The sequence below is a fragment of the Astyanax mexicanus genome, chromosome 20 (genome assembly GCF_023375975.1).
Source record: "Astyanax mexicanus isolate ESR-SI-001 chromosome 20, AstMex3_surface, whole genome shotgun sequence".
In the NCBI taxonomy this organism is placed as follows: domain Eukaryota; kingdom Metazoa; phylum Chordata; class Actinopteri; order Characiformes; family Acestrorhamphidae; genus Astyanax; species Astyanax mexicanus.
In genome coordinates, this window is record NC_064427.1 from 37,881,256 (window position 1) to 37,908,171 (window position 26,916).

The window sequence follows — 26,916 nt, forward strand, 5'->3', positions numbered from 1 at the left end:
TAGGGGAAAGATTTACACTCAAAAACAACAAGGGTACAAGGGGTAGGGTACAAAGGAGAAATGGGATTGGACCAAAGTCTCACCTGTATGCGCAGGACGCAGGACGAGCTCTGAGGTGGAGCACCGCGATCAGAAGCGCTGACAGTAATACTGTACTCAGATTTCTCTGCTCGTCTCAGTGGAGAAGAAGATCTCAGCTCTCCTGTATTCGGGTTCAAAGAGAAGCGCTCTGCTCTGGAGCCTGAGACACAGAAAGAAAAAACTAAATCAATAAAAACCAACATGTGCGCCCAAATTTATGCACCTGACTAATTTTGTTTAAAGAGTTATTGCACACATTCTGTAAATCCTATTATCTTCATTTTACTCCTAAACTATCACGGTGTTCATCTGCTATATGATATACAGCTCTTAGAAATATGACAAGACCACTTCAGTTTCTGATTCAGTTTCTCTGATTTAGCTTTTTATAGGTTTATGTTTGAGTAAAATGACCATTGTTGTTTTATTCTATAAACTAAAAACAACATTTCTCCCAAATTACAAATAAAAATATTATAGTCATTTAGAGCATTTATTTACAGAAAAAGAGAAATGGCTGAAATAACAAAAAAGATGCAGAGCTTTCAGACCTTAAATAATGCAAAGAAAACAAATTCATATTCATAAAGTTTTAAGAGGTCGGAAATAATCAATATTTGGTGGAATAACCCAGATTTTTCATTATATTTTTTCGTGCATCTTGGCATCATGTTCTCCTCCACCAGTCTTACACACTGCTTTTGGATAACTTTATGCTGCTTTACTCCTGGTGCAAAAATTCAAGCAGTTCAGTTTGGTGGTGTGATGGCTTGTGATCATCCATCTTCCTCTTGATTATATTCCAGAGGTTTTCAATTTGGTAAAATTAAACATCATTTCTCATCATTTTTAAGTGGTCCCTTATGTTTTTCATGTATTTCCCTGTATTTAACTAAACTATCTGATCTGAACAACCAACTGAAACTTTTTTATACCACTGTACTGGAATACATCGGTCAATCATAAAATTGGCACCATGTATCTAATTTTGAGTAGGTTAGCCTGTCCAACAGATCCTTATGCTCGCCCAATTTTCCTGCTTTTAACACAACACTTTTAACCTTCAAGAGCTGACTGTTTAATTGCTGCTTAATATGTACATACCTGTACCTGTATCTCTTGACAGGTGCCAGTGCAAATGAAGATAAAACAGATGTTTATCACTTTAACTGTCAGTGGTGCTAAAGATGTGCTTCACTGTCATATTGTTCCTCTGTATTTTTAAAGTATAAAAACTTGTAAAAAGCATGTATTAAAGTTGCTGTTCTGTTATGGTGGAGCTTTGCTTGCTTACCAGACAATGAGTAGAATATGGTGCTATTCTCTCCCTCATCTGGGTCTTTAGCCTGCAGTGTTCCCAGCAGAGAGCCAGCAGGCAGACCTTCCTGCACCTGAAACACACACACACACACAGGTATAACACACATTAAATGGTCAATAAATATTAATAATATTAGAACATTACCACACTATTTTTCACACTATAAGGTGCACCTAAAATCAGTGTGACTTGTGTATGAATTTAACCATTGCAGAACCGCTGAAGTGCAGCGTTGTACAGCTGTTCAGATGTGAGTATTATCGGTTTGTACCCTGCTGCTAACCCCAGCTAGCACTGCTGGAGCAGCATTAGCATTACCTGTTAACCATGCTAGCTATTTCTTCCTTCAGAGAGGAGTGTATCAGACTGTATTCTGAGTGTTTTTACCGTGTTAAACAAGCTACATGGGATGAACCGCTAGCTAATAGCACCCTGGTCCTCTGGAACACTCAGGGTTCCTCAGTGTAGCGCTGTTGGGCGGTTAGCCACTAATGCTAATGCTCCAGCTTTAGTGCTGGACAAATTTGGGACTCTAAGCTTATTGTAAATAAACGGAAGCGCTTTACTCACCCAGCACTCATTAGACTTTAAAAGAAAGTCTCTTTTTTTATCACAGATTTGTTACTTAACTTTCACAGCTTTACTTAACTTTGTTGGATTCCCTCCCACCACCACCACCCAGCGGCGAGACCTGTTGAATTAGAAGTTCCTTATAGTGTCTCTTAAAATTAGCCTTATAATCTAGAGCGTTCTATGTTTATAAATCATTTTTAGACCATAAATAGACGTTCATTGATAGTGCGTCTTATAATACGGTGCGCCTTATAGTGCGAAAAATACTGTACTAAAATAGGAAAGTTTTTCACTCACATGTACACCTGTACTCTGTGACGTGACAATAAAAATCTTGAATCTTGAATCTTGAATCTATTGTCACGCCCTTGCTCTGTTTTCCTCTGTTTCTCCGTTTCCCAGTGTGTTCCCAGTAATTTTCCATCTTGTGTGTGTAATTTGTAGCTCCGCCCCTCGTTACCTGTTTCCCCAGGTGTGTGCTTCCTGTATGTATATATAATCCTCTTATGTCTGTGTTTATTCGTCTGTCTTTGCACCTTCCTCTGCTGTTTTGTCTATCTGCGTTTGCTCTTGTTTATATCCGCGTTCCCTAGTTATTCACTCCGTTATTTACTAGTTATTTTCTCATTTGTTTCTTTGTTTATTACTCCCTGTTTGTTTATGTTTGTATTTTCTCTCATTTGTTTGTTGTTTGTTTCTCTGTTTATCTGTTATTTATATATTAAAGTCTTATCCGCTTTTACGTCCGCCTCCTGCCTGCGATTCGTTACAACTATTCACTGTATACCACCAACTCTACCTCTTCACAACTTTACAACTGATGCTCTCAAACACATTAAGAGGCAAGAAATTCAAGAAATTAACTCTTGACAAGTTCAGCACAGCTGTTAACTGAAAGCCTGAATTTCAGGTGACTCAACTATGAAGGACTTGATGATGTTTTCCTTCATAGTTTGAATGACTTTAGTATTAATCTACAATGCAGAAGATTTAAAAATAATGAACATGGTTATGGTTACACATGGTAAACTCTTGGTTAACACTGACCTGGATCAGCAACTCTTTGCCCGGCATCATGTGGCTAAAGATGGGGGCGTTGTCGTTCTCGTCCAGCACGGTGATGTGGGCGGTGCCGGTAGCGCTGCGTGGGGGCGTGCCTCCGTCCTGCACTACCACCACCAACTGGTAGCTGGACTGGTGCTCACGATCCAGTGCTGCCCTGGTGCTGATCTCACCTGGAGAGTAAAGACCAGAGAGTGTAGAGAGTGAAAACTAGAATTAGAACTGGAAGTAGCCGGTTTGCCTTCAGGCGCTGTAAATTACACATAACTCCACTGCTGGAAAGAGATGCTGAAGGCTGGCAGTACCACTAATCCTGCTCTCTGCCAACACTTAATCACAGGCCTAATTGTATAACAATAGCCACAGGGACTTCCTGTCCAAATGAAGTGAAGGAAGGGGAACATAAATTAACTGAGTAATGTCAACTGCCTGCCCAGCTGAGCCCTAATCAATCGAAGACTGTGGACCAGGGGGGTCCGGTTCTGCTCTTGGGAAGCCCAGGTCATTTTTCTGCTTCAGCACATCTACACCTACTTAGTTATTATTGATGCTGGATATTGTAAAGATGAGCCCAGAACTCTAAAAAAGACTTCTAAGCTGTTGGTTTGCCTGCTTCCTACTCTCATTTTCAGTAAATACGAAAAAAATCCTCCACATAATCACATAATCTTTTGTATTGTAGTTCAACAGCTGGACAGAGATGTTAGGAGCTGGCAGTGCCACTCACACTGCACTTTGCCAGCACTTAAACACAACCCTGATTGCATTACAATAGCCACAGGGACTTCCTGACCAAATGAGCTGATGAAGGGGTGCATAAATTAACTGGACAAAAGGCCTAGTCATCACACCAGCTCTCTGTGAGGGAAATGGACAATATTTTTGGCCAAATTCTTAGTAATAAGCAGAGATCAGGAGACCCTATTATAGTGATCTACATGCGAGCTGTCAACAGGACTCAGTTTGCAGTTTGATCACTGTGTATCAGTGTGTCTTTGCTATCATAACAATGGGAAAAGTACGCTTTGCACAACTCGAAACGAGCAAAAGGCATGTACTAAATCTCTTAAATAATCATGGGTGTGTTTTGGGCATAAGGAATAATAAACCAATAAGAGTGTCACTTGCTATTCTCTTTGGTGGATTGGTATTTTAACAGTGCGACGTTGGTTCATGCTGTGAAGGTATGTAAACTGGCCAAAAGTGCTTGGCACACCGGCATTGCCAAGAAAGGAATGGATGCCCTGTTGCCAGGGTTTTAATCAGTCAGTGGCGCACCTCTGTTTTCTGTGTCAAGATAGCAATATGCCAGAACACACCTGAACACACTTAATTCCCAGACCATCACACCTCAGCGTAGATATATTCCCAAGCGCCTTTGCTATTTAAACAACTCAAGTACAGTATAGGAGTAAATATAGACTGTTAGCAATGTGTAAATAGGAATGAGTAATGTCTTATCTGACCAAATGTTTAATGTAATTAAAAAGACTTTAGTAGAACAGTGATCATCTCTTTTTTATAAATAAGATTATAAATAAATAATTTGTGAATTTTCACTCAATTCAATTCAAAGGTTTAACTGCGTTGGCCTAAAAACGAAAAAAAAAATAATCTAGTGCACTAATTTGCAGTAATTTAGATTTTGTTTTACTCTTTCATTTTAACAGTGTATCAGTGTAGATAAATTCCTAAGCGCCTTTGCTATTTAAACAACACAAGTGCAGGGAGTGAAAATAGACTGCTAGAGAGGTGTAAGATAGCAATGAGCATTGTGATGCACCTTGCACAGGGCGTAAGATAGAGACATATGAGTGTAATACTATGACTCGGGCAGCAATAGTCTGACAAAATGCATCCATCCATGATCTAGGGAGGTGGTTGAGTAAGAATGGGTTTAATACAGAGATTTTAAGTTTCATCAATCCATACATTTTTTGTATTTGGTAAAATGGAACAGAGGACTGCAGGTCAGTGCTCACTCACCAGTCTGGGAGTTGATCTGGAAGTTGCGGTCAGTGTGCAGCAGTCTGTACGTGAGGCGGCTGTTGAGTCCAGCATCCCGGTCCGTAGCCGAAACCCTGCCGAATCCAGTTCCGGTGGGCAGGTTCTCCCTCACTGCGAGGAAGACCCTCTCCTGGGAGAGGCGGGGGGAGTTGTCGTTTTCATCTGTGACGGACACTCTTACCGTGGCACTGCCTGTTTTCTTCATCCGTCCACTTCCTGAGGTGGCCAGTACGGTCAGCAGGTAGATGTCTTTGGCCTCCCGGTCCAGAGCGCTCTTCACGAACAGCCATCCGCTGTCCGGAACGATGCCGAATCCGGCTGCGTCCCCGTCGGGCCGGAGGCGGTAAGAAAGCAGCGCAGCGGGAGAAGAACCTGCAGAAACATACAGTAAATCTCAATTTGAATAGAACAGGGATCATCTTATATTTCTACAGGAAAATGATTGTTGTATTTATTAACATTATTTTAGAGGTCCACATCCCTCATATAAATTCCAATTTCAAATTAAATGATTTTATTATTTTATGCACAGATTTTTAGCTACAAGTCTACTTTTGCTCACAATGTAGGGTTTATGAATGTATTTATTTATTTAGATTTGTATTCATTTAGGCAGAACATTACACAGAACTGTCTAAAATTGACTTACCAATTGATTTTACAATTGAATTTATCAATTATGTGTGGAAACAAAAATTAAACTATTTGTATTTGTGTACTTTTACATAAATGACCAAAACCGTCAAAAAATACCCCAATACAACCCTATACAATACTGACACTAAAGGGATGTCAAAAGTCATGAGATAACAGTATGTACCGAAACACTCAGGGTTCCTCAGTGTAGTGCTATCGGGTGGCATTTTTGTTAGATGCGTTACATGCGGTTAGCAGCTAATGCTAATGCTGCTGCACCCAGCCTTAGTGCTGGAGAAACTTTACTGGAAACTCAACCTTAGGCAAAATATTGGGATTCTAAGCTTACTGTAAATAAATGGAAGTGCTTTACTCACCCAAATAAACAGTTTTCAAGAGAGAAATCTGTGTAGATTAACATCCAGCACTCGTTTGACTAACAAAGAATTACATTTTTACTTATTTAGGCGCCTCTCCCAGCTTCCCCATTAGAAGGGAAACATGGCGACACCCTTGCTCACTTCGATGTAGGCATCCTTACTAGTGCTGCTTAATGTGCCTTATACTCTGGTGTGCCTTTTGTATGAAAAAATTTGACTGGTGACATCTTGCTGGAATTGGACAATGCGGACATACTAAAGCAACTAAAAAATGACACATATCCCACAGGTCAGTGCACCATTTTTGAGCTTCTATAAGACATGGCTTCTATAAGTTCCTGTCACATGATATGTAGCATATCAGTCTAGAACTGCTCTGAAAATGAATCTTCAGAACATTATTAGAATACAAGATCAGAAAATTACACCAACCTCCGTTTCCTCCGTTGGCTCCGTTTGCGGCCTGGTCTCTGCTGAGAGCTCTAACCTGCAGGAAGCGAGTGTTGAGGGGCGTGTTTTCCTTCAGCTCCACGCGGTAGGTCAGGGTGTCGAAGGCGGGACCCTGGTCGTCCTCGGCCTGAACGTGGACCACCAGGGTGAAGGTGGCGCTGCGCTGCGGGACCCCGCCGTCCCGGGCCAGCACCTGCAGGTCGTAGCGCGGGACGCTGTCGTAGGACAGGCTGGAGATCAGGCGGATCTCTCCGCTGCCGCGCTCCACGCTGAACGCCCGCTGACCTCCAGACGCCAGCAGATGGAAGCTGATCCGGCCGTTCTGTCCCGAGTCACGGTCCTCTGCCTGGACGCGGTAGACCACCGAGCCGATCTTAGTGACCTCGGGTAGCAGTAGGGACTCGGAGGAGGAGGGCAGGAAAGCGGGGGTGTTGTCATTGACGTCGCCGATGGTGATGGTGACTCTCGTCTGTCCGAAGGCGGGAGGAGAGCCGCTGCTGGCCTGGACCTCCAGCTCCAGAGAGGGGCGAGCCTCGTGGTCCAGCGGCAGGCTGGTGCGTAGAGCCCCTGTCTCAGAGTCTACAGTGAAATAACCGTCAGGATCACCAGAGGAGATGGTGTAGGAGATGTCCTTGGTGGCTACTGAAAGAGGAAAGAGGAGAGAGAAAGAGAGAAAGAGAGAGAGTGTGTGAGAGTGAAAGAGAGTAACACGATTTAACCATTCTTCAAATTATCTTTACAGGACTATTTTCCTTTTTTCCGCATGGATTTTAGCTAATGGGCCAATTGTCCCACCCACTCAGCTGCTACTTAGCTGTATTTCCTTCATTACACATCATGCTACAACACGAAGAAGGCGAAGACTAGCACATGCCTCCTCCGATACATGTGATGTCAGTTTTTGAAGCATTGCTGCGTAGCATCACAGCACACTTGAAGGAAAGCGCAGCGGCTCAGTTCTGATACATCAGCTCACAGACGCCTTGTGCTGATCGACATCACCCTAAGAGTGATGTGGGGAGTGAGCGCCATCTACCCACCCAGAGCAAGGGCAACTGTGAAAACTCAAAAGTCATTGACATCTACACTCTAAACCCATACATTGTTTGAACTCAAATGACTTGAACTCAAATGAAGTCTGTTTTACATAAAACTGGATATTTATAAACAATACTCAACTATTTTGAGTTAGGTGAACTGAATTTGTGGGCACATATACTGTACTATTCAAACTGAGACCTTTGAGTTGAATCAACTTATAATAACTGAGTTGATTCTGTTGCAGCTTCTTTTCCATTGGCTTCTGTCACAATCTATTTGCATACTGGGTGTGTCCAACAGTTTCTGACTAACACTCACCATCAGTGTGTAGTGATTCCCCCTGGTTCCCCTTTAGTTGTAATAACTTGATGTTTTAAGTTATGCTAACTCAAGTTTTCATTCCCTGTTACTTAAAAAATTAGCAAACTGGCTGCCATAAAAAAGTTAAGTAAACTCAACTTATCTGGTCTTACAGTATAACAAAAATAAAAAAAGTTAAATCAACTTCCCCTTTAGTTGTAATAACTTGATGTTCTAAGTTGTGCTAACTTAAGTTTTCATTACCCATTACTTAACCTTTTTAAATTCAACTTATCCGGGCTTACAGTGTATCAAAGTCATTTCTGAAGCTTTGGGACTCCAGTAGACCATAATGAGAGCTATTATTATTTACAAATGGAGAAAACATGGAACACTGCTTAACCTTCCAAAAAGTGAACAGCCTACCGAAATTACTTCAAAAAGGGCATGGACAACTCATCCATGAGGTCACACAAAGGAACCCAGAACAACATCTAAAGAACTGGTGTTATCACTTGCCTTAGTTAAGGTCACCCCTAAATCTCTAATCCTAGAATCACCCCTGCCACTGTGTATTGTTCAAATATAGCACACTTTATCCTATTTAGATATTTGAGAATGAATTAATTATCTGGATTAGGTACAGTATGTTACACTTAAATTTGAGCTTAACTCTGCAGAGTGGTGGATTTCCAGGACTCAGACTAGGATATTATAATTTATAACTACTTAATTTTTTAACTTTCATTACTTTTCCAAGGTATGAAATGTATAAAAGTACATAAAAGTATACTCCACTCAAAGTCACTTAAGGTCACCGGATTCTTAACCCAGTGAAGCATGTTCCACTCTTCAGCTCAAGAAAAAAAAAAAAAAAGAAGTATAAAAAATGTCAGAAAACAAAATGGCAGAGCATAAAGCATAATAACACCGCAGAGGCAGCGGAAAGGAATCTGTGATTGATGTAAGTGTCTAATGAGCTCCACAGAGCAGCTGTTTTTCTATTTGTCCAACTGGCTGAATGTGAGCAGCACGTCCTGCCACTCCAGCTCACAGACCCCCAGCCCTCGCTCTGCTGCAGATGTTGAGAACCATGCCCACTGCAATAGAGCCAGCAGCTGCACACACAGTAATAACCAACCAACTAACAAAAAATCATAATTACACACTTTTAATTTTAATCAGATTAATTAATCAGCCAGCTCTAGAGGTTAGATTCTCTGCCCGAGCGCGAGACCATGCCTAACTCCAACTCAGCCCGGGTCAGGCCGACATTTACCCACTACTTTCCTCAGACCCTGTTGGGTCAGGCTCAAGAAAATGGTCCACATTAAAAAATGTAGGCTTACATTTTTTAATGATATTTTTTTTATCCTCTACTTGTCTGCATTAAACTTTTGAATTATTTAATAAACAAAACAGTTAGTTAATATTTAAGATTCTTCAAAGCTTTGCACAGTTTTGCACATCTTTAGTCAGTTTTATGAGGTAGAGTCACCTGGAATGTTCAGCTTTCAGTTAACAGCTGTGCTGAACTCATCAAGAGTTAATTACTTGAATTTCTTGTCTCTTAATAAAGTGTTTGAGAGCATCAGTTAAAGTAAAGTAGTGAAGAGGTAGAGTTACAGGTATACAGTGAATAGTGAATATTTGAGTAATGGGTAACACTTTATTTCAAGGAACATAAATTGTGCTCTTATTAATGTCTTATTACTTTCTTAATAAAGCCTTAATTAGACATTTGTAAATTATTTGTATTTATTCACGAATTATTAGGCTTTACTCTGTGTTATTGGTGCTTAATTAGGGGTCTGTGATTGATTAAATATTAATTCAGTTCTTTTTAGTGTGTAATTAAACCTCACTTTAGAATATGGTTCACGTCTTGGTCTATTAGTGACTTATTAACACCTTATTAACTCAATACACTCCAGCACAGCCATAACCTTGCTATTTATACACTAATAACATGTAGAATTTGCTAATAGCTTATAATGCTTAATAATCTGCTTAACAGGGTGCTAACATACCTGTTTATTGTGCACTATAAGAACTAATACAGCCATTATTGATCATGTCCACTCAAGTAGTGAATAAATCATTTACAAATGTCTAATTAAGGATTTATTAAGCAATAAAGATATTAATAAGACATTAATAAGCGACCTAATTTGTGTTCCTTAAAACACAAAAAAGTGTTACCGAGTATGGTTCTAATCCATATTATGGCAAGAACTACTCTGAAAAAAAAAAAAAAGTCCCAAAGACCACCAAAAACATTATGATGAAACTGGCTCTCATCAGGACTGCCCCAGGAAAGGAAGACCAAGAGTTACCTCTGTTACAGTGTTGCACATCTGGCATTTTCTCTCAAGAAAGAATAAAATGAAAACATTGAATCAGAGGGTGTTTCCAAGCTTTTGTTTTGGTACTATAAGTGCAGCAATTTGACTATTGGCCCCTTCATTAAATATATTTTTGTTTAGATAATATATATTGTCCCAGAAATAAATGTGATAAATGTGATTTTATTGTAATTTCACTTCTTGTCAGGTTTTCTGTCTGAGCTGTCCTATCTCTCTGTTTCTATCTTTTCCCTTGTCTTCAGTGCTCCCGCAAAGTGTTATTTGTAGCTCCGCCCCCTTGTTACCTGTTCCCAGGTGTTTTGTTTCTTGTCCTCCTCCGTGTGTATATATAGCCCCTTTGTTTCATCCTTTTGTTCCCTTGTCTGGTCTTGTGCGTGTTCCACGTTTGTCTGGTGCTACTCCTCGTTCATTCGTCTGAGTATATTTTATTTATCCCGTTTTTAAGTTTTTGTTTTGTCCATTTTTAACAAATTAAATGCGTATTTTTACTGTACTGTTTGTCTATTACAAGTGGATTATAAGGATTTGCAACGCCCATGCCTGTATTGTTGTAAGTTGTGAGGTGTTATTTTGTGAGTAAGGCTAAACACTGGCCAGCATGCTCATGGCAAGGGAATGTGAATGTTCGAGCATGTACTGGGAATACCTCATAGAAGGCATTACCACTCACAGTGGACAGCACAGTTGGAGATAATGATTGTGACCGGTGGCTTCTGGCAAGAACTGCCCATATGAACAGATAAGTGACTCACATCTATATATATTCAATGCAGGAGGGCCCACACAAATATCCCACAGCTTCCTTGGAATATGCCAAAAGTTATGGGACTGTTATAACACTACTACACTCCCATCCCATGACTTTTTGCATTTGACCGTGGTTAGTGTTAGTGAAAAGCTTCACACTATAAAATACTCACGGCTCCTGCTGTTAGCCCTCACCACCCCGACCTCCGTCCCTCTCAGAACGTCCTCAGAGACGGTGAAGAAGTACTGAGCCTGCTCAAACACAGGGGGCGCCACAGAGCCGGCCACCACGCTGATGTTCACTCTGGCGTTAACCGGAGCCGTGAGCCCACCGCCGTCCTGCGCCGTGATCACCATGGCGATGACAGAGTTGGCCTTTCCATGCAGCGAGCGGGACAGAGAGATCACCCCTATGGAGAGACAAATACCAACGAGAATGACATCACAGCATGATGACATCACAGACTTACTGACCCATCTCTTCCAGCTCTCTGCAGTGGCTCTCCTTACAATAAGATAAACACTAAACACTCCCAAAAACATGAACACTTACGAACACTCAAAACACCATGATTTATAGAATAATTTACAGTATCACTTTATTTGGATGGTCCATTATACTGTAGATGCCCCTTAGGTGCTCAGCTAACATTCACTCAACATTTACCTGCATGTTTATTAAATGAACTGAACTCTACAGTGAAAGTGACTGATTCTCTACACACTAAGAAAAGTAAGTACAGATTTGTACTTAAAAGAGTACAAAGCTTGTCTCTGGGGCTGTACCTTATATTGAGGTACAAAAAGTACCTTTCAGTTAAAGTCCTTTTTTGTACCCATGGTTTTTGTGGCAATAAAGATTATAAAGATTATAAACATTATCATCAACTGAATATGGCTCAAAAACTTAATGATCCAAAATTGTCTGGCTTTCAAATAAAAAATGTGCAATTAAAATATATATTGTTTATTAGTGCAGTGATACAGAATACTGAATGTACCTTTTGGCTGCAGGTTAAATGGTACAAATTTGTACTTATTGCTGTTAGAAATGACTTTGTACTTCAGAGGGAACAAATCTGACCCTGTAAAGACCAATATTGTACCTTTGAGGGTACAATTATGAAGAGTGTACCTTTGAGTACAAAAAAGTACTCATTTCGTACCTTTGGTTTTTAGAGTGTATTGAACAGAACCCTACATCTAACTCCAACCCAAACTCTAATCTCTACATTTTAGGGTTAGATTTAAGGTATAGGTTAAGGTTTATATTAGGGTTAGGTTTTAGGGATAGGTTTAAAGTTTAGGTTAAGTTTGGGTTTTAGGGTTTATTCATAGCCGGGATTAGGTTTAGGGTTAGATTTAAGATATAGGGTAAGGTTTAGGCTACTGTCAGGTTTTAGGGTTAGATTTAAGGTATAGGTTAAGGTTTAGGCTAGGGCCAGGATTTAGGGTTAGTTTCAAGATATAGGTTAAGTTTTAGGTTAGGGTTAGGTTTTAGTGTGGATTCATGGTTTGGACTGGGTTAAGGGTTAGATTTAAGGTATAGGTTTAGGTTAGGGTCAGGTTTTAAGGATAGGTTTAAAGTATAGGTTTAGGTTAGGGTTAGGTTTTAGGTTTTATTCATGGTTGGGATTAGGATTAGGGTTAGATTTAAGGTATAGGTTTAGGTTAGGGTTAGGTTTTAGGTTTGATTTACAGTTGAGGTAAGGGTTAGAGTTAGGTTCTATAGATAATCATTTACATTTTATTGCATTTTATAGACATTCGGTTGAATGTTAGTTGAGCATCTAAGAGACATGGACCATCCAAAAATGTGTTACCCAGTTTACACAATTAAAATAAATGAGCAATTATAGTAATAAATGGCGGTCATAGCATTTTGTGTTTTTGGAGGGGGCGGAGTCATGTGACCACACATGTGGTGGTAATTTTTTAAGGAAGCAGTATTAAAAGACTCATAACATTTGTAATTATCTCTCTTTATTCTTCAGCTCTCATTGTTCTCAACTTAAAAGTATTGTTCTAGTTCTCAGGAACTGTTCATTTAGTTTTTTAACCCACTCTCACCTGTGTCCTTGTTGAGGGTGAAGAAGTTCGAGCCTTCTCCAGGTACAGTGCGGTACGTCACTTTCCCGTTCTCTCCTCCGTCTGGGTCGTGAGCCGTTACCCTGATGACGGAGGTTCCGGGGGCACTCTGAGAGCTCAGGCTGACTGCGTAGTTCACCGGGTAGAAGGTGGGCCTGTTATCATTGATGTCCTGCAGAGACACTTTCACAACCGCTGAAGAGCTCAGACCACCCTGAGGAAGACAACAGACCACTTCATCATCATCATCATCATCATCATCATCATCATCATCATCATCATCAGACAGTTTTCAAAGCCTTAGAGTCTTCAGAGGGATAAAAACAGAGCGTGAGATGGATAGTAAACTCCTCCTTTATTAGCACTGTGTTATAACTGCATTAATAACAGAAACAGGAAAAGACAGACTGAGTCTGACACAAAAAGAAACAGAGAGAAGCAGTCAGATAGATTATGAGAAAGAGACTCAAACAGAGACCGGGGTCAAACTAAGAGAAAGAAAGCCAGAAAGAGTCAGGCAAAGAGAGAAAAAATGAAACAGAGTGAGTTACAGAGAGAGAGAGAGAGAGATTCAGACAGACAGAGTCAGACAGAGGGAGAAAAATGAGTGAGAGAGAGTAAGAGAGAGAGACAGAATCAGACAGACAGATTAAAGGACACAGAACATGTCAAACACAGAAAGTGAGAGATTCAGAGTGTGAAAAAGAGACAGAAACAGTCAGACAGAGGGAGAAAAATGAGGCAGAGTGAGTTACAGAGAGAGAGAGTCAGATAGAGAGAGTCAGACAGAGGGAGAAAACATGAGTGAGAGAGAGAGAATCAGACAGACAGAGTAAAGGAGACAGAGCATGTCAAACACAGAGAGTGAGAGAAAGTAAAACAGAGAGAGAAAAAGAGACAAAGAAAGAGTGACAGTGAAAAAAGTCAATCAAAAAGTGAGAAAGAGAGTCAGACAGAAAGAGTAAAAGTGAGAAAGTTATTTCTGACCAAGCGAAAAAGAGAGTCAGACAGACAGAAAGATAAGTCAAAACAAGCCAGAAAAAGGGAGCAAGAGAAAGAGAGACATATAGGGTGATAGGAAGTGCAGACATAGAAAGAAAGAATGTCAGACAGAAAGAAAAAGTAAAAGTAAGTTAATTCGGACCAAGTGAAAAAGAGAGTCAGTCAGACAGAAACAGGGAGAGACAGAGAGGTAGAAGCAGACAGAAAAAAAGATGGAGTCAGTCACAGAGACAGAAAGAGAGACAGAAAAAGACACAGAAAATGGGAGTATTGTATATAACAATACACCCCAGAGAAACTGTGTTTTACAGCCTCTTTACGTGACACTCATACGAGTTGACAGTTGTTGTTATTGACAGTAAGAAGAGTTGAGCAGAACTGAGCAGTAAATGAGAGAAGAAAGAGAGAGAGAGAGTCAGAGTGAGAGAAAGTGAGACAGAGAGAAAGAGAATTAAAGAGAAAGGAAGAGAAACCTGAAAGCCAGAGTCAGGCAGAGAAAAATTAACAGTAAATGAGAGAGACAGAGAGCAAGAACGACGATTGATTCAGATCGTGCAAGAATGAACGATTCAGAAGTCAGAGAAAGAGAGAGAGAAAGAGAGACAGACGAAGAGAACGTTAGAGAATGAAAAGTAAATATTATCTCATTTTATTTAGATTACTTTTATTCTGATTATTATTTTAAGGTCATTAGCATTTATTATTAATACTGTCATTTACTGTAAAATGCTATTACTATATAAAGCTAATGATCAGCGTTTTAAAGTTTATGTGCTTTGGCATCACTGAGGTTTAGAAACTCATGCCAATAAAGCCAGCTTGAATTTGAATTGTGAGCATGAGAAAAAGAGAATCAGACAGACAGAAAGACAGAAAAAGATGGACAGACAAAGAAAATATATGCGTGTGTGTGTGTTGTATATAACAATACACCCCAGAGGAGCTGTGTTTTACAGCCTCTTCAGGTGGCGAGTGTATGAGTGTATGAGTGTATGAGTGTTGTTGCTGGCAGTAAGAGGACAGTGTATTGAGCAGTAAGTGAGACATCTGCTCTGTAGACAAGCTAACAGCACAAACAGCTCTATCCAGTCCTGACTGGAAAATGCTGTTAATGGGTTCATATGATTTCCTCAGTAAAAGTTTAGAGAGTGATCTTTCAGCAAGATATTCTACTCAAAATAAAACAAACCAAACTTACAGAGCATTTCAGTGAGCAATCAAATATTTAGCAAAAGCACAACAGCCTTAAAAGTCAAGCCTAGGGCGCCGAGTGGTCCAGCGGTCTAAAGCGCTGCCACTATGAGCAGGAGGTCGCAGGTTCGAACCCCCGCTCATGCAGCTTTGCCATCAAGCTGCCGGCGCTCAGAGGGAGCACAATTGGCCCTGCTCCCTGCGGGTGGGTACAGTAGATGGCGCTCTCTCCCCACATCACTCCTAGGGTGATGTCTGCAGCAGAGGGCGTCTGTGAGCTGATGTATCAGAACCGAGTCGCTGCGCTTTCCTAACAGAGCGTTAGCTCTGTGATGCTGCTCGGCAATGCTGCATCAGCAGCTGGAAAAGAAGAGGTGGCTGACTTCACATGTATCAGAGGAAGCATGTGTTAGTCTTCCTGGTGTGTTGGGGGGCATCACTAATGATAGGGGGAGTCCTAATGAGTGGGTTGGTTAATTTACCGTGTAAATTGGGGAGAAAATGGGAAAAATTAGAAATAAAATTATTTAAAAAAAATAAAAAATCAAGCCTAGCTTATAATAAAGCTGCACTATGACCCTGAACAGCACTGTGTTACTGTTAAATGCGGTCACTATACAGTACATTATATTAATTTGTATTAATATACCCACAATTTTTATAATGGGCTTAAAAGGCCATACAGTAAATAGTCTTAGTCTTATCTGAACAATAATAAGCCTTCTTTTTTATTTATTATTTTGCTTAAATAGATAATTTCCTACACTGTACAGTAAAGTCACATTTAATTTTTTAAGACCTTTTTAAGACCTCAATAAATACATATATTTAAGACCCAAAAATATAGTCTTAAGTACAGCTTAAGTAGAAAATAATTTATTGTACTGACAATTCAAACTTAAAGTTTCCCACTTGTTATCAATTTTCTTTTTAAATTTTTGTTCCGTTGTGATGCAGAATATGTTAGCATGTTAGCTAGCTCACCGCTAATGTTAGCTAGATCTACATTAACACTATTTTTCCCTGGAGACGTGGCTAACTCTCTGCTAACGTTAGTATATTAGCTAGCTTGCAGCTAATTTTAACTAGCTCTTTGCTAACCTTAGTTCCCTCCCTGTTAATGTTAGCTAGCTCACCGCTAATGTTAGCTATATCTATGTTAACCCTAGTTTTTCTCTGGAAAAAACAATCAAAGCTTTTTAAAGCTTTGACTCTTTGCTAACATTAGTATGCTAGCTAGCTTGCAGCTAATTTTAGATAGCTCTACACTTACCCTAGTTCTCTCCCTGTTAATGTTAGCTAGCTCGCAGCTTATTTTAGCTAGCTCTCTGCTAGAGCTATGCTCGCAAACACATTAAGAGGCAAGAAATCCAAGTTCAGCACAGCCGTTAACTGAATTCCATGTGACTCCACTGAATCAAGCCAAGATGTAAAAGCTTCCATCTAAGCAAGAGGTGCTACTTTGATTAATCTAAAATATTAGATTGTATATTCTGGTTTGTTTAACACTTTTTCTGTTTACTAAAAAATTGCATATGTTTTTCATAGTTTGGATGACTTTAGTATTAATCTACAATTTCATTTTTTTTTTAATATTGAAATCCCACTAAATTTAAGTTGTGTACAAATGGTTGACTGGTACTGCATGTGGGACTGAAATGAACTGAGATGAGACCACTTCAGTTTCTGAATCAGTTTCTCTGATTTTGCTATTTATAGGTTTATGTTTGAGTAAAATAAACATTGTTGTTTTATTCTATAAACTACAGAAATTCCAAATTCCAAATTAAAATAGTAATTGAAAGTTTTTTTTTGCAGAAAAGATGCAGAACTTTCAGACCTCAAATTATGCAAAAAAAAAAAAAGTTCAGAAATCAATATTTGGTGGAAAAACCCTGGTGGTTTTAATCACAGTTTCAGTTCCACCAGTCTTACACGCTGCTTTTGGATAACTTTATGCTGCTTTACTCCTGGTGCAAAAATTCAAGCAGTTCAGTTTGGTTTGATGGCTTGTGATCATCCATCTTCCTCTTGATTATATTCCAGAGGTTTTCAATTTGGTAAAATTAAAGAAACTCATCATCATCATCATCATCATCATCATCATCATTTATTAGGTGGTCTCTCATTTCTTTCCAGTTGTTTGTGTCCCTGCTATCACTACTAGGGGTGACTGAGTGTACAGCAGTTGGGGCAATAACTGTAGTATAATAGAGTTTAGTTTAGTTTAGTTGAATTGTCTCTAACTCACCCCGTCAGCAGCAGTGACAGTAAACTCAAAGCTGTCGGCTCCTTCGTCTCGGTCCAGCGCAGCACTGGTGCAGATCTGACCCGTCTCTTTATTGATGCTGAAGCGTGTGGGAGGAGAACTGCCTGCTCCTGATCCCAAAGAATACGCTACAGCACCAAAGGAGCCCCCATCAGCGTCACTCGCCGTCACCTGCAAACACAGAACACACAACATTACATTAGTTTATTAATGAGTTTGATATCTGGAGGAGAATACTGACAGTTCTACTAGCTAAAACACACCCACAATGAGTGTTAGGGGCCCAATAACAATAGGGCTAACACTTAGATTGTTGCAACACAATACTGCCTTTTCTAATACTAATTTTGATCAAATTGTGTACAAGTACTTTAGCATTATAAGCATTACTTGTCAAGGGCAATTCTCGGATCAAAAGAGCCTTGCCCAAATAAAAAAGGAAATTAATTTGAGAAGAGTTACAGTGCACATCCACCCTATTCATTTCAATGGAGAGAGTCGCCACATGTGGTGGTGCATGCTGGGTTGTGATTCGTTGAGCGCAGCCCCGCCCTCTGACGAAAAGGTTCAGCAGAGCTCAATTTTATTTAAATGAATCCAGTCGCCGCGCTGCATCCAGCCAATTAGGGAACAGCAAGCTCTGACTTCACACATATACAAGCCTCACACACATAGAACAGGCGCCTTACAAACACAGAGCAGAGGCTAATAATGGCAGAATATGGATTTATAGAGCTATAGATTATAGTTAGGTTTACTAAAAATGTAGAATATTAAACTTATGATTGTTACATCTGTTGTTTCATTTGAATTCTAAAATGTCACGGACATGCCCACTTGCGACAAGCCGAGAGATGCATTAAAGAAAAGTACATTAGAACATGCATTAAAGAAAAGTGCCAGTGGACACGTACCGCAACACACACAAACATACACGCAGACACACACACACACACACACACAGTATCAGAAGTAGGAAATCACTTATCTCCTCATATCTTCTATAATTCTGTAACATTAAAATTATTTAGCTGATACACATACAGACAGTACTAGTCTAGCACCTCACCTTTAATATAATAAACACACAGACCAAGAAACAGCAGCATTAACTGATAAACATTCAGACAGTATTATTCTAGCACATTGCCTTTAATAATATAATAAACACACAGACTGAAAAACAGCACCACAGCTAGCCAGTTTTACTCCAGATTAACCAATTTAAACATTGATATACCAGTCTGGAACATTAGCATTAGACAATACCAGCATAAAGAGTGGATTTCAATTTGTGGGATGACAGGAGAGGAAAGATTTTAAAAATGTAAACTGCAGTAAAAAAAAAAAAAATACAACAAAAACACATATTTTTGGGGTGCTTGAGTGACATCCCTTATTCTTTCACATACTGAAGATTTCAGATCTGCAGATTCAAACTTGCAAATTTAATTAACTATCTAATCAATTACGATTTAAAATTAATCATCTTATTATCTAATTATTTCGTCAGATTATTTAAAAATGTAAAAAAAAGTGAGTGCATGGCAAAATGATCAAGACTTCTGAGGGTTTAACAATCAATCCCCTCGGGCCTTGTGCAGCGGGAGAGAGAGAGAGAGAGAGAGAGAGAGAGAGAGAGAGAGAGAGAGAGAGAGAGAGTGCCAGAGCGAGAGAGCATGAGTAAGTGAGTGAGAGAGAGAAAAAGAGAGAGTGCCAGAGCGAGAGAGTATGAGTAAGTTAGTGAGAGAGAGAGAGAGAGAGAGAGAGAGAGAGAGAAAGAGAGAGAGAGAGAGAAAGAGAGAGTAGAGAGAGGATGGTGTGATGTCTGTGTGGGAGCTGCTCTGGATGCCTCAGCCCTGCCTGTACATACCTGGGCAAGAGACCATGGAGAGCAAGAGCACTATCTGAGCCAAAGAGAGAGAGAGAGAGAGAGAGAGAGAGAGAGAGAGTAAAAGAGAGAGAAAGAGAGATTGAGTGAGAGAGACAGAGGGAGGGAGTGAGAGATAATAATGAGGTGAAAAGACTGGGATGAAGATCTGTCCTGCCTTTAGCTATGCATTCAATATACAGGGGTTGGACAATGCAACTGAAACACCTGGTTTTAGAGCACAGTAATTGATTGTGGTGACGGACAGTTCTGGTGGAAACAGGAGAGTTGAGGTGCACATTGAATTCTGTCGTGATTTGATCAGCCGTGGTTTTATGTTTTTTGGATACAATCCGGGTTAGCACCCGAACATCCCTTTCAGACAGCTTCCTCTTACAGCGTCCACAGTTAATCCTGTTGGATGTGGTTGGTCCTTCTTGGTGGTATGCTGACATTACCCTGGATACCGTGGCTCTTGATGCATCACAAAGACTCGTAAAAATATACATGTTCAGGCTTTTTTAATGTTTCACTACTTTAATTACATTACTTTTAAAAGAACAACATATTAAACAATAGTTTTATATAACATTAAAACATAACATTGCAATTTTGTTTTAGTTTAGTTTTTGCAGGGGGAGGTTGCAAACATGTGAGATGAATCATTTTCATATTATATCTTGATTAACCTAATGAAGACAAGCAGAAGAAGTTACTTTTTTTTTTTTTTTTTACAAAAAAATTACTTTTAACTATTTTTCCTAGATCTTCAAACTTTAAAACGGGTTAAGCTATTAATGTAAGAAAGACTTTTCTATAAAATGATGATTTTAAACTTTTAACTGCAGCAGAGAGAGAGAAAGAGAGACAGAAGAATTTGAAATAGAGAATTAGAGAAAGAGTAAAAATGTGCAGCCCATTGTACATCTGTTAGACTGAATGCTGCGGCCAGTAGGCCCAGAAGAATAGGAACCGTAGTGTTTGGACCAGCGCACTCTCTGCTTCTACAAATCACTAAACCATTTGTTTGTTCAGGAACCTTGCCTCCACTGTGAGTGCTGGCGACCAGACAACATCTCAGCAATACACTCACAATATGAACCTCTCACAAATGAAGAAATGTGAGGGGAAAATACACAATCGACGGCCTGGCGAGGAGCGATGGAGGTCATTAGCTGATCTGAAGAGGAGAGTTCTGGGACGTTAAAAGCAGTAGCCGGGTTTTAAAGCAGGAACAGTGTTTTACAGAGGAACGGCCGTCTATCTGTCCACCAGCTGCGGGAGAGGGAGCCCCGTGTTTACGACTCGGTTCAGGTCAAGTTCATTTGCCTTCCAGACATTTTCTTACGACACTAAACACTGTGAAGGAGATCGTGAGGAGGAAATCCCTTCCTGCGCAGGTATACGGGAGCTTAGTCTAAACAGCTCATAATCTGCCAAAAGCTGGAGAAATTCTACAGGCTGCAGATGAGCACTGTTACACAGATTAGTCTGCTTGAATATTCACATATATTTCACATATATGCATAATACTTAAATGTATTCCACAGAGAAAAACATTATAGTCCTGAATAAAACTGTAGTGAATAAAACATTAAGGGGCAGTTTCCTGAATAGGGATAAAGCCTATAAAGGACATTTTTTTGGCACATTTTTATCCTATTTTCTCCCCAATTTACAAGGTCAATTGCCAAACTCCCTCATTAGGACTCCCCCTATCACTAGTGATGCCCCAACACACCAGGAGGGTAAACACTAGCACATGCCTCCTCTGATACATGTGAAGTCAGACTCTGCCTCTTTTTAAACTGCTGGCGATGCAGCATTGCCTTGAAGCATCACACGGCAGTTTCGATACATAAGCTCACAGACGCAGCCTTGTGATGATCGACATCACCCTAGGAGTGATGTGGGGAAAAAGAGCACCATTTACCCACCCAGAGAGAGAGCAAGGCCAATTGTGCTCTCTCAGGGCTCCGGCAGCTGATAGAGTTACTTGCATTTCATTGCTACTACTGAGTACTGGATAACCACACCACCACCTCTCTCATGGTAGACTAGGGTTCAATTCCCAAGCAGGGCAACCACACTATGCTAGACCCATGTATCCTTAGCCAAGTCCTTAGCCAAGTCTCCTAACCCCTACCACTACCTGAAGCAAATATCTGTAAAAAATGAACTTTTTTGCAGCAGGATGCCAGGAATTTTCCTTTTTCCCCCCATCTAGTGAGTTTGTTTCTAGTGTGTTAGTTAGGGCTACTGATTATGACTACAAATCACGTTTTTGTTTTAGTTGCAAATAAATTCAGTGCCCCAACAACCTGAATTTGGAATCATTAACAAGTGAACACAAGAAACCGCTACATCTCATCCCATATTTTGTATAGATTGCATAGTGTTGTTTTTCTACAATCTTTTTTTTTTATTTCACCAAACCGATTAACACCATTCAAGTTATTTTGTACCACATTGCTTCCTTAAAGATGGTGATTCTCCACTGTCCATCCATTTTTTTATAATGCTCTGGACTGTTCTTAACCTAATCTTTGCTTAACCCTTGTGTGGTGTTCATATTTTTGTTACTCGTTTACTTTGTTACTTGTATTTAATTCAGCAAAATTAAGCAATTTTACATTAAAATGCTTTACACATGCTCGCTTCACCTAAACTGCAAGCAATATAAACAGCTTACATGGTTAATATTTGCCCTTTAACTTTCTTATGTTACATTTCTTTCAAAAAGTGCTACTCTTTTTTTATTAGTTTTTTAATAAAATGTAAAAGAAAATGAATTAAACTCAAGATATGAGTAGAAAATTTGTTTAGTTTAAAATTTACAAATGAAGCAATGTTTATTAGCCCTTGGCCAAACATACTGTATGTAATATAAATGTATGTGGGGGGGGGGGGGGGTGTACAGTGTGTGTTTATCGAAAATGTGTTTTTAGAAAAAATATATATTTTTTTGTATCATTTGATGAAAAATGAACACCACACAAGGGTTAATTCATGCCAATAATTTGAAAAGTGTCTTTTCACATGAGAAGCTACTCACTGCATCGGTTAGGTCTTCGCTTTAGATCTTTACAGTTTTACATTTAAACACTTGTGCTTTGTAAACATTGTTGGTTTCCTCTTATTTAGTGTTAAATACAACAAACAAAATAGATTTTTTTCCCATCTAGTGAGCTTCTGTCTAGTGTGTTAGTTAGGGCTAATGACTGTAACTACAAATCAAGTCTTTTGTTTCAAATATTAAATGAACACAGGAAAACGTTACATCACATCTCGTATTTTGAATTTTTTGAGTCATTACAGCCCTGAAAAAAACATACACATCATCAGCACAGCAAAAAAACAACACAACCTCACTGCCGATCCTTCAAAATCTCCCGGCTGAATCCACAGCTGACTAACATTACAGCATGAACTAACGCTCAGAGCCGCAGCAGACCTCAGGTGCTCCTCAGACGGCTTTCCTCAGAAGAATGTCTGCGACCGGAAAACCGGGACCTCCCGACTCCTCTTTCTGCTCTGACCTCTCTTCCCCACAATGCACTCGGTAAACAGAATTACACTGGTGGTCCTAGGAAGCCCTCATTCATCATTTCCATCCATACACAGCTTCCAAAGCCAATAACCCAACAAAGAGTTCCTCTGCAAAACATTAGGGGGAAGTGACCTTCGACTTGGCTGGGCCTGCTTCTCAACAAATGTTTTTTTTATATATGTTTGGCTTTGAAAGCAGCCCTGTAACATTGCTCAGTGCCATTTACTGCAGTCATAAAAACGGATTCTTCTAGAACATATTGCAGCTTCGAAATCTGACCAAGAAGGGCCAAGCGGAGGGAGGTATCTCAGAGGCCCTGAACCATGATGCTGCCCTGAATTTTACTCTGCCATTCTGATTCAGATATTTCTCTATACTTCAAAGTGCTCAAAAAGAGCTCAAACATGTCTAAAAGTGATGGGTAATATGGCGAATGGCTAATGGTTCTATTGTTGGTCATGAATAAGCAGTGACATGATGTTCACTCATGTATTTAGATACAGTAGCGGTGGCCAAAATCAATTGTTTTAAAATATAGAAGATAAATACAATTTAGATTTTTTCAGGAGGAGGGTACAATGGGCACCAACCTGGCCAAAAAAAAGGATCACCTATGGGCTTCAGGTCTGTGGTGGCCAATCCGTGTGTAAAAATGTTGCCTCATGCTTCCTGAACTCTACACTGTTTCTTAATCTGAGGATTGTAATCTTAAAATATGCCCGTGCTATCAAGGGTTAAAAAATCCATTGATGGAATAATGAGCTTTTTCCATTGATCCAAACTTTAACCAGATTTTGCTGGTTAACCTCACTGATAAGCTGTTCAGTCCCAATCTCTTGAGTTCTCTTCACATTGCAAATGTGGAAATGCTCTTACTTTCACTATTAAACATATCTTTAAGATCTAGTGTTGTTTGTCTACAATCTTGTCTTTGAATTTACCAAACGGATCACCATCATTGACGTTTTTTTGTACCATATACCATCATTAAAAATGATGATTCTCCACCGTTTCTCCACTTTTTAATAATGTGTTGGAAAGTTCCTTACCTGATTTTAGTAGTTTCAGCAGTTACTTCTTGTAATCTTATAATTGATTTTAAAAGGGAAAGACAACCTTAATACAGCCGTAATACAGTCGTATATCCATATCATACATGTGATATATAAATTACAAAAAGAAGTCACACCTGGATTTAAGTAAGTAAGTAAATGATGTGTTGGCTGGTTGATGCTGCAGTTGGTCTGCAGGTTTAGGTTCAGCAACAGTATGTGCTGAAAGAATGAGGTCAGCTGACTCTCCCTGAATATACTGAATATAGACCAGGTTATTCTTCCATCAATGGTTTCATGGTGCTGGAATTGTGAAAGAGTTCAGAGTTCAGAGAGCATGAGATCATCATTTTATCATTTTCACACATGGATTGAGAGAGAGTTTACCACAGAGTCCAGATCTTAACCTCATTGAGAATCTTTGGGATGTGCTGGATGGAGAAGAGCTGCTTTGTGCAGTGGTCAGACTCTACCATCATCAATGCTGCTGCAAGATCTTGGTGAAAAATTAATAAATTAATGCAACACTGGATTAAAATAAATCTTGTGACATTGCAAAAGCTTATTGGAACAATGCTACAGCGAATGTGTGCAGCAATCAAAGCTAAAGGCGCTCCAACATAATATTAGAGTGGGTTATTTTAAGTGCAACACTATCGCATGGACGGATCTGTGATCTTATGTTTGGGTTCTTGAGCAGATATTTACACAGATTGGGGGGAGATTGGGGGAGATTGAGGGAGATTAGGCACCTGCAACTTTAATTTGTCTTGGGACATCAGGCTGAATGGGCTTGAGGATCAGTCGTTCAGACAGGAATGCCCATTGAGGCCCATTTGAGGACGCAGTGACCTCAGCAGCACCTCTGTACGCAGCAGAAGATCCGTAAATTTCCACACCGGCCATCAGAGGAGCTTGGATATGTATGAGATCATAACTGACACAAGGGATCAGTTTACTCTTGAAGAATCATCAGGAGAGGAGATTAAAATCAAATCAAATTTAACTAACTTTGGCTTCTTCTACACCACAACCTTCTTCTACAATATGCACCTCATCCAGATCCTCATACAGTCAGGTGTGGAGGTCTGATGGGGGGCACGGGGTCATGGTGAGCAGTGGATTTGGTAAGGAATGGGGTGCAGATGAGAAAAGCATTAGGGGGGCCCGGTGCTGAGACAAGCCCCTTTGGGGGGCCGTCCAGAGGCCCTCAGCTGTGGGGAGAGTGGGTCGAGCGCTACATCGATTCTCCACGCCCTTCAGGAGTTCAGAGGCATGAGCGTTCACAATCCGCACACTCGCTGAGATAAACACAAACACACTCGCCGCCGCAGCAGAAATTCCCAGGCAGGAGAGACTTTTATGAAAAGTCAGAGAGCGATAAAACGGAATGCGATGAAAAAGTGAAACGATAAACAGCAGCGAGATCAAGCACAGAAAAAAAGTGTGAGAAGAAATTAAGGGAAATCTAGACTCTAGACTTTTTGCGAAATTGAACTTGGGAAACGTGGTCACATGCTCATTAGGAGGAGGCATGTGTGGGAATTGTGGGTCGCTGCAGATATCTAATAATAATTCTTTTTTTCGTGCTGCAATGTGACTGACTGAGAGACGTTATATAAGTGCCAATATATCACAGTAACGGCACTCTGGATGCATCTGTAATGTAAATGTTGTTTGCTTTCATTGCCTCAAACCTGGCAATGACCAGTCAGTTAGTTTTAATTCATTTTTAGAGCAGGTTTGCTAATTTTTATTAGCCTTTTTATTTTTGGTTGAGGTTGTCTTGTTTTATGTCTATTTTCAAACATGCAGAATTTGAGTTTGATTCCTGTTACTGATCTGAAATTATTAAGTGAAGTACAAAGAAAACAGGTAGCTTCTCTAAATGTCCTGTAGGAGATTTTAAAGCCCTCAAATTTTCAGTGTAAATAACTTATTTTTAGTAACATTGGACAAGACTCAAGCTAAAGCTATTTTTTTTCTACCAGTGTAACATGACCCAACTGTGAACCAGTTGTTCTGGATAAGATCGTCAGCAATATAACAAATTTAAATATACTGTATCTACAGTGGGACAAGATTTGGTTAACTCTTGTATTTTTTTGGTAACACTTTACTTGGATGGTCCATTTGATGGCCTCTTTGATGCTCAACTGACATTCAACTAACATTCAACTACATGTCTATTAAATGCAAATGAACTAAAAGGTGAAAGTAAATTATTCTCAATTGAATATAACCCTACATTCAACTCTAATCCAAACGCTTATCTTTATATTTTAGGATTGGGTTTAGGGTTAGATTTTAAGTTGAGGTTAGGGCAAGGGTTAGGTGTAGGGTTTGATTTTAGGGTTGATTAAGGGTTAAGGTTAGGGTTAGGTGTAGGGTTTGATTTTAGGGTTGATTAAGGGTTAAGGTTAGGGTTAGGTGTAGGGTTTGATTTCAGGGTTAATTAAGGGTTAAGGTTAGGGTTAGGTGTAGGGTTTGATTTTGTGGTTCATTAAGGGTTTAGGTTAGGGTTAGGTGTAGGGTTTGATTTTAGGGTTGATTTAGGGTTAAGGTTAGGGTTAGGTGTAGGGTTTGATTTTAGGGTTGATTAAGGGTTAAGGTTAGGGTTAGGTGTAGGGTTTGATTTTAGGGTTGATTAAGGGTTAAGGTTAGGGTTAGGTGTAGGGTTTGATTTTAGGGTTGATTAAGGGTTAAGGTTAGGTGTAGGGTTTGATTTTATGGTTGGTTAAGGGTTAAGGTTAGGGTTAGGTGTAGGGTTAGATTTTATGGTTGGTTAAGGGTTAAGGTTAGGGTTAGGTGTAGGGTTAGATTTTAGGGTTGATTAAGGGTTAAGGTTAGGGTTAGGTGTAGGGTTTGATTTTATGGTTGGTTAAGAGTTAAGGTTAGGGTTAGGTGTAGGGTTTGATTTTATGGTTGAT

General features: G+C 39.7%; 1 protein-coding gene across 1 annotated transcript in view; it reads right to left on the bottom strand.

The window, feature by feature from the left end:
• Positions 1 to 26,916, bottom strand: part of dchs1b (dachsous cadherin-related 1b) — a 213,746-nt gene that overhangs the window by 39,452 nt on the left and 147,378 nt on the right. The window contains exons 3-10 of the mRNA XM_022681444.2: positions 17,497 to 17,685; positions 13,035 to 13,266; positions 11,138 to 11,374; positions 6,493 to 7,152; positions 5,024 to 5,416; positions 3,023 to 3,210; positions 1,376 to 1,472; positions 84 to 241 (exon numbers count right to left, since the gene is read on the bottom strand). Of these exons, the coding sequence (XP_022537165.2) occupies positions 84 to 241; positions 1,376 to 1,472; positions 3,023 to 3,210; positions 5,024 to 5,416; positions 6,493 to 7,152; positions 11,138 to 11,374; positions 13,035 to 13,266; positions 17,497 to 17,685 (2,154 nt within the window). The remainder of the gene's footprint in view (positions 1 to 83; positions 242 to 1,375; positions 1,473 to 3,022; positions 3,211 to 5,023; positions 5,417 to 6,492; positions 7,153 to 11,137; positions 11,375 to 13,034; positions 13,267 to 17,496; positions 17,686 to 26,916) is intronic.